At 49.7% G+C, this 8,514-nt stretch overlaps 1 protein-coding gene across 1 annotated transcript in view; it reads right to left on the bottom strand.

Moving 5' to 3' along the window:
* Nucleotides 1–6,910, bottom strand: part of EDN2 (endothelin 2) — a 23,231-nt gene extending 16,321 nt beyond the window's left edge. Inside the window, exon 1 of the mRNA XM_069972626.1 lies at nt 6,835–6,910. Coding sequence (XP_069828727.1) covers nt 6,835–6,877 — 43 coding nt within the window. The 5' untranslated portion in view covers nt 6,878–6,910. The remainder of the gene's footprint in view (nt 1–6,834) is intronic.
* Nucleotides 6,911–8,514: the final 1,604 nt, after the last annotated feature.

The following is an 8,514-nucleotide window of genomic DNA, read 5'->3' as shown; positions in this document are numbered from 1 at the left end:
AAAAAGTCTCAAATAATAAATGCATCTAAAACAACAACAACAACACTTAAACCATACTACTTTTTCGGCCAAAACAAGAAAACGATGACCGCGCCAAAAAATAATAATAATACAGGAAATGCATAATAAATGTATCTAAAAATGAAGGGCAATTGGCAAACTGGAGCATCGAGGCTGCTTAAGCCCCCGAGGCTGTGACTGGCTGCACCGGAGGGGGCTCGGCACGCGCCCAAAAGGGGTTGTAAGGGGGGCTTAGATTGGCTGGGGGGCGGGCGGCAGAGCGCATACTTAAGCGGCCGCCCGGAAGTACACGCCATTCCCCAGCAAAACTATCCGGCTGCAGGAACTTTTTTACTCACTTCGCTATGGAAGGAGATGATGTACTGGCCCGTCTCCAGGAGAGGATCAGGCTGGAGGGAGTCGCTTGGCTGGCTCCACTCGTCAGTGCTGTTTCCCTGCCTGTTGATCCGGCGGTCCCCCGGTCTAGGCGCCCGCAGCGGGCCGCTCGCCCCCCGACACGTCTGAGCCCTTCCCCCCCGGCTGGAGGTAAGAAGGGCAAGGGCAAACGGGCCCCCAACACTCTTCCTCGCCTGTCTGCAGCCCCCTGCGGGCGGCGAGTGTCGGCGGCAGTACGGGCTTCTGGGAGCAGGAGCGCGCGCACCGCCGTGAGCGCAGGACACACAGCTAGCGCAGCCTCAGGGCAGCGCGGGGTGTCGGGTCCGGCTCTGCAGTCAGGCACAGCGGCTGCTGCAGGCTGCATTTCTACCCAGTCACTGCCTCCCTCTGTTTCCACAGGTGCTGCTGCAGACACATCCACCCTGTCATTGCCTCCCCCTCCTCCTCCGCCTCCCCCTCCCAGCCGCTTAGCGCGCTGGTTTGGCCGAAGGTCCGAGCCGGCCAGCGGTAGTGGATCCACCGCCCCTCCCCCACCCTCTGCCTCCTCAGCTCCACCTGGTGAGGATAATGATGGGGCCTCTGTAGTCGGAGATAGCTCCGGGGGTGAGTTTTTTGATGCGGAGCCAGTACCTGCCCCCCCCGCGTCTCACCGTTCTTACAGGAGCAGTGAACGGCGCTATAGGAGGCACAATGACTATTCACCAGTAAGCTCATCCTCGGTTTCATCTGAGAGCTCCGGTTCTTCCGTCAGCCGTAAGCGGCGCAGACGTACCTCCCATCATTCAAGGGGGAGCTCCTGCAGGTCCTCACATAGGACTTCGGTTGGACACAGGCGCAGCAGGAAGCGCAGTCGCAAGACGCAGAGGCGTTATTCATCTTCGTCTGCATCCTCATATGACGATGATGTCAGCCAGGGCCGTTCCCACCGCAGGGTCAGAAGTTTTGGACGTTCAAGGCGGAGTAGCGGGGAGTCCCGGCGGGAGTGCCCTTCTACACAAGGGTCTGTGATCGCCCCCCCCATCCAACCGGCTCCGCAGCCTTCCACAGCCGTCCCAGCTTCTGCACCTGTGCGCCTAACCGAGGGTGAGTTGTCATGCCTTCGGGCTTGGTCTACTACTTCTCCAGTTACTAATGCAAATGACAATGAAGTTTTGACTATCATGCGTAATGTCTTGAGTAAAATTGATAATATGCAAACGTCTTCCAGTGGCGTTTGCAAGGTCCCTCCAGCGGCGGATCGCCCGCCGGCTGAGACGGCTGTATCTGGTACTTTATTTAAGGATTCCTATTTTTGCGGAGTGGCTCCTCTGGGCACGCACTTGTCTCCGGAGGTTAAGAATAAAATTGTTTCCTACGAGTATGTTGACATATGGTCATTGTTATCAGCCGACCACCTAACGGTTGATAAGGATAAGAGATTTGAAAAAACGGATGACAAAAAATCAAAAGTGGCTAAGACTTTCGGTAATTGGTTACAGGCTTTTGCTACGTTTTCATGTGTTTTCAGCTCAAAATACCCTACTAAGTCTGCTGAGCTCTTCATATACCTAGATACCATCCATACGGCCTATAAGTTGCATGGGGGTACAGCGTGGTGGAGGTATGATGAGGAGTTCAGGAGGCGTTTGGCTCTGCAGCCCGAAGTCGGCTGGGCATCAAAGGCCACAGATGTATGGATTCAGTTAATGCTGTCGCAGCAGAGGCCGTCTTTTCACTCCTTGGCTGCCTCGGGTGGACCCCCGTCCGGGACAGCCAATAAGAGAACAGGGGCTTGCTGGATGTTTAACGAGGGCCACTGCAGGTTCTTCGCCTCGTGTCGATTTAAGCATGAGTGCTCCATCTGCGGTGGCGCTCATTCGGCACTCCGCTGCTTTAAGAGGGGGAAGGCGCAAAACGCTAAGCCTTCCAGTAGTGGAAAACCCGAGGACGCCAGTGAGCGTCACAGGGATGCTCCCCTGGCTCGAGCTGTACCCCCGGAAGCAGGAAGCAGAGCTCCTCATTAAAGGATTTTCCGTGGGGTTTTATATTCCCCACAACCAGTGTTCAAGTTTGCAATTTGTTGATAATCTACGTTCTATTTTAGATAATCCGGGTGCGGCACAAGAAAAATTAGACAAAGAAGTGGCCATGGGTAGGATGGCTGGCCCCTTTTTGGAACCGCCCATGGAGAATTTACGTTTCTCTCCACTGGGTTTGGTGCCAAAAAAGGAACCCGGAAAATTTAGACTAATTCAGCATTTGTCGTTTCCACCGGGTGAGTCGGTGAACGACGGCATCAGCCGGGAGGAGGCGGCGGTTACATATGTATCGTTCGACAGAGCTGTTCGGCTGGTAGAAAAAGCAGGCCCGGGAGCGTTATTGGGTAAGTCGGACATCGAATCCGCCTTCCGCCTCCTTCCGGTTCATGCCGACTGTTTTCATTTGTTGGGATGTCAGTTACACGGCCACATATACGTTGATATGTGTCTTCCGATGGGGTGCTCGATTTCGTGTAGATATTTTGAGATGTTTTCCACGTTTTTGGAATGGGTGGTTCAACACGAGTCGGGCACCTCATCAGTACTACACTATTTGGATGATTTCCTGTTTGTGGGTCCCGCGAATTCAGCGGTTTGTGCTCAGGTCATGGACACGTTTAAATTTTTTATGTCCAAGTTTGGTGTTCCATTATCTGAGGACAAAACGGAAGGGCCCACCACTTGCTTGTCCTTTTTAGGTGTCCAGATAGACACGCAGCGCATGGTGGTTGGTTTACCGCCAGACAAATTAGCAAGGTTGTTGTCCACCATAGATCAATGTTTGCGGGCCAAGAAAATTAGACTGCGTCAGCTGCAGTCACTCCTTGGGCTTCTCGTATTCGCTTGCAGGGTCATGCCCATGGGGAGGGTTTTCTCCCGCCGTCTATACATGGCAACTTCAGGCGGCAGTCAGCCGTCGCACTACATTAGATTAACTGCCCCCCTGAAAGCGGATCTGAGAATATGGCTTTCCTTCTTGCAGGAATACGACGGTACGTCCTGTTTCAGGGAACCAGAGCTAGACAACAGGGACTTGCAGCTGTTCACGGATGCGGCCGGCAGCCACGGTTTCGGGGCCATATTGGGGCGTCGATGGTCCGCTGGTTGTTGGCCGTTTGCGTGGTCAGCTGAGGGTCTCACACGCAATTTGACATTATTGGAGTTATTCCCGATAGTAGTTGCTGTTGAATTGTGGGCTCCTTTAATGGCAAACAAAAGAATTCGCTTCTGGTCTGATAACTTGAGCGTGGTGTACGCCGTAAACAACCTGACGTCGTCTTCTTTACCGGTGTTGGCCTTACTCAGACATTTAGTCCTGCAATGTTTGCGGTATAATATTGTTTTCAGAGCTAGACATGTCCCAGGCGAAAGTAATGGTGTCGCTGATTCTCTCTCCCGTTTTCAGTGGACTCGTTTCAGGGATCTGCATCCGTTGGCGGAGCCAGAGGGAGAACAGTGCCCAACGTTTCTATGGGACCTGGTGAAGAAGTGCTGAGACCGCTGATCCAATCGTCTTTGTCGGGAGCGACATGGGCTAGTCATGGTAAGGCGTGGCAGGAATGGCTGCAATGCGCTGCTGGTAAGAGATGGTCGGAACCCCTGGTGAGCAGTCAGGTTACTTGGGCCTATTTAGCGCAGCTTCGCTTGGCGGGAATTTCTGCTTCAGTAGCAAAAAAGCGTTTGGCGGGGGTTTCTTTTATGTTGCGCTTGCGGGGCATTAGGGATCCCACCAAGGACCTGGCGGTGACCTTAGTGCTTCGGGGTTGGAGGAAGGAAATTATAAAAAGGGACACCAGACGTCCGGTTTCATTTACGCTGTTGAGACAACTTTTAGCTGGTTTACGGGTCACTTGCTCATCGCCATATGAGGTCGTTGTTTTCAGTTCTGCATTTAGCTTGGCTTTCTTCGGCGCCCTTAGGATTGGCGAGCTAGTTGCGGCATCCAGAACAAAATTAACAGGTTTACAGGTTGGCGATGTAGTGGCCTTAGATGATTCATTGCGCGTTTTCATAAGAAAGTCCAAGACGGACGTCTATGCGTCCGGTGCATGGCTTTCGATTTTCAGTTTGGAGGTGGAGCATTGTCCGGTAAAAATAATAAAGGAATACATGCGGCTTCGGCCGGCTTCCACGGTAGCAGTGCCCCCGGCTCAGTTTTTGGTACATGAAGACGGTGCCCCGGTCACAAAGTTTCAATTTGAAAGTATGTTTAAGAAATGCTTGTCGCTGGCAGGGGCTAACCCTGCAGATTTCGGGACGCACTCGTTCCGTATTGGGGCTGCTACGGTCGCCGACGCCTTGGGAATGCCGGGCGACGAAGTAAAACGGCTGGGGAGGTGGTCTTCAAATTGCTACAAGCGTTATGTCCGGCCAAATTTATTGCAGTTTTAATTGTTTTTTCTCATCCTAGGTCAGCATCGGCCGGCTGTATGGCTGGTGGGCCATTCGTATATTAACAGAGCAGCACAGCGAGCCTCTTGCAGACCGGGCGGCCTTGATCTTGGTTTCTCCCAAGCAGACGTATCATGGAGAGGAGTTGGTGGTCTAAAGTGGTTGAGGGTACTGTCCGAGGTCGTTGCCATCAGCAAATCGGTCCATGGCCCCGCCGTTTTGGTCATCCACGCTGGTGGCAACGACCTTTGTTCTGTTCGCTTGGCAGAACTCATTTCTGTCATTAGGTCTGATTTAATTCGTATGACGGAGTTTTTCCGTGACGTTATATTGGTGTGGTCAGAGGTGGTTCCCAGGGTGGTGTGGAATGGGGCTAGGAATCCCGGAGCCATTGAAAGGGCCAGGAGGATCCTGAACACTCGTGTATCACGTTTTGTTCGTTCACAAGGGGGTATAGTGGTGCGCCATAGGCAGCTAGAAGGCGACAACAGGCGCATGATGCTGCAAGACGGTGTACACTTAAATGATATAGGCCTGGATATTTTCCTCTCTGGCATTCAGGATGCCATTGAGAGGGCTTTATTCACTCTGGCCAGTGGGGGTAGGTGCGCAGTGTAGGGGGTACACCTGCTCACCTATGGCGGGGGGAAGGACCTTGTGAGGAACAATGGGAGGAGTCGGCGAGGCCACCCGGCTGAACAACAAGGACATGCCCACCGCTGGAGCGGTGGCCTGGCATGCTGGTGACCTCGCCAGGAAGACGTCTTTTCAAGGTCCTCCCCTTCCGGTTAAGATGGTGTAAGTTTTTCTACATAAGATAGTATTAATAAATAAACAAGCTGTGGCCTACCCCCACGCATAAAAAGTAAAAGTTGGTGTGTCTCTTATTTTAGGTTAAAATAAACGGTTGAATACCATTAGTAAGAAGTTAGACCCTGTGGGTGCAATTGGGTTGCAGCCAGTCTGGAGCATCGAGGCTGCTTAAGCCCCCGAGGCTGTGACTGGCTGCACCGGAGGGGGCTCGGCACGCGCCCAAAAGGGGTTGTAAGGGGGGCTTAGATTGGCTGGGGGGCGGGCGGCAGAGCGCATACTTAAGCGGCCGCCCGGAAGTACACGCCATTCCCCAGCAAAACTATCCGGCTGCAGGAACTTTCCCACCCTCCCTCCCCGTTGGTTATGTTATGTTTTTTTGGTTGATTGTATTTCTGATGTTGTCACAGCTTGGCGGGGGGAAGGACCTTGTGAGGAACAATGGGAGGAGTCGGCGAGGCCACCCGGCTGAACAACAAGGACATGCCCACCGCTGGAGCGGTGGCCTGGCATGCTGGTGACCTCGCCAGGAAGACGTCTTTTCAAGGTCCTCCCCTTCCGGTTAAGATGGTGTAAGTTTTTCTACATAAGATAGTATTAATAAATAAACAAGCTGTGGCCTACCCCCACGCATAAAAAGTAAAAGTTGGTGTGTCTCTTATTTTAGGTTAAAATAAACGGTTGAATACCATTAGTAAGAAGTTAGACCCTGTGGGTGCAATTGGGTTGCAGCCAGTCTGGCACAAAGCCCTTAGTAGATTCCCCATTGTGTAACATAATTGACTATAGGTCGTGCTTCCAGATCAAAGCAATGTCATGAAAGTGGTTAAAAAAAATTATTATTTACAGGACTTCAATACGTTAAATCCCATCTTTTCTTACCCAACTCTGTTATCCCATCTATAACCCTGGTAATCATCTGACAGTATCTCCACTTCATGCAGTATTACAGGTAGACCATGCAGTACAGGTATGTACAGGTATAGGATCCACTATGTGTCTCCTGCATCCAGTAATGGGATATCTACTTATGTTGCCTTATCTTCCCGCTTGTGCCTATAGGTGACAGCTCACACAGTGCAATGGGGAAAGTATTGTAATCCTTCACCACCTATAAGGACAGGACACGAAGACCACCTCTAACTGCCCTCCACACTTATCCCTGCTTTGATTCCCCTTGCCCACCAGGACTAAACCAGTGGAGGTGCCAGGAACTCACCTGCCATAGTGAGGCACATGACTACAGAGCTGGGTCCTAGCATCTCGGCTGTCACCCTGGTGTTAAGTGCTCTATACCTGCCTTGATTCCAGAGTTTATAATCCCCAGGACTCCACCCCCCTCCATTGTAGACAAGGTGAGGGAAAAGTTACTGAATTGCCTGCCTCTTACAAGATATCCCTGCCCTGCCTATTCTGAAGAAATCAGCATGTTATTGTCCGAGATACCGTTAAAAGAATGGACTTAACCCTTGAAGTGACTTTAAAGCAAGTATAAGATTTGAGCAGTCCAGTAAAAAGTTGGAGCAGTCCAGTATAAGATTTGAGCAGTCCAGTATAAAAGTGAGCAGTCCAGTATAATGTTTGAGCAGTCCAGTATAAATGTGAGCAGTCCAGTATAATGTTTGAGCAGTCCAGTATAAAAGTGAGCAGTCCAGTATAATGTTTGAGCAGTCCAGTATAAATGTGAGCAGCCCAGTATAAATGTGAGCAGTCCAGTATAATGTTTGAGCAGTCCAGTATAAAAGTGAGCAGTCCAGTATAATGTTTGAGCAGTCCAGTATAATGTTTAAGCAGTCCAGTATAATATTTGAGATAAGGTTGGAGCAGTCCAGTATAATATTTGAGATAAGGTTGGAGCAGTCCAGTATAATATTTGAGCAGTCCAGTATAATGTTTGAGATAAGGTTGGAGCAGTCCAGTATAGTATTTGAGCAGTCCAGTATAATATTTGAGCAGTCCAGTATAATGTTTGAGATAAGGTTGGAGCAGTCCATTATAGTATTTGAACAGTACAGTATTAGGTTGGAACAGTCCAGTATAATATTTGAGCAGTCCAGTATAGTATTTGAGCAGTCCAGTATAATATTTGAGCAGTCCAGTATAATATTTGAGCAGTCCAGTATAGTATTTGAGCAGTCCAGTATAATATTTGAGAAGTCCAGTATAGTATTTGAGCAGTCCAGTATAATATTTGAGCAGTCCAGTATAATGTTTGAGCAGTCCAGTATAATGTTTGAGATAAGGTTGGAGCAGTCCAGTATAATGTTTGAGCAGTCCAGTATAATATTTGAGCAGTCCAGTATAATGTTTGAGCAGTCCAGTATAATGTTTGAGATAAGGTTGGAGCAGTCCAGTATAATGTTTGAGCAGTCCAGTATAATGTTTGAGATAAGGTTGGAGCAGTCCAGTATAATATTTGAGCAGTCCAGTATAATGTTTGAGCAGTCAAATATAAGGTTTTAACAGTCCAATATAATATATATATATATAAATGCGTTAAATAGTTACGAGTTAACCCCCTAGGGCCGCTAATATACCTTTTAACAGCGGCTACTATTGTCCTCATTACGACTAATAACCCTTTTTAGGGCTCGGGCAGAATAAGGAGGTGAGGAGGACACAGGACCAGGATCACGGACGCTCAGCTATATGACTGTATGCTCCTGTATGCTGTATGGCTCCTGCACTAACTGCCAGGAATCTAATCATGAAAGACACCCCTGTGAGTCACTGGATGTAACTGCATTGTAATCTCTTATAAGGTCTGTGTTGACTGTGCTGTTAATGTATAAGGATTTTTCTTTAGCAGCAGTATGGTGATAATACTTTAACACTGTAAATACTCAAGAGTGTTCTGCAACCTCTTCATTGGTCAGGAAGCCAAAAACTCAGCAATTTG

The sequence above is a fragment of the Dendropsophus ebraccatus genome, chromosome 5, assembly GCF_027789765.1.
Source record: "Dendropsophus ebraccatus isolate aDenEbr1 chromosome 5, aDenEbr1.pat, whole genome shotgun sequence".
Classification (NCBI taxonomy): Eukaryota; Metazoa; Chordata; class Amphibia; order Anura; family Hylidae; genus Dendropsophus; species Dendropsophus ebraccatus.
The sequence above is the reverse complement of the archived record's forward strand: the minus strand, read 5'-3'. Positions and strand labels throughout refer to the sequence as shown.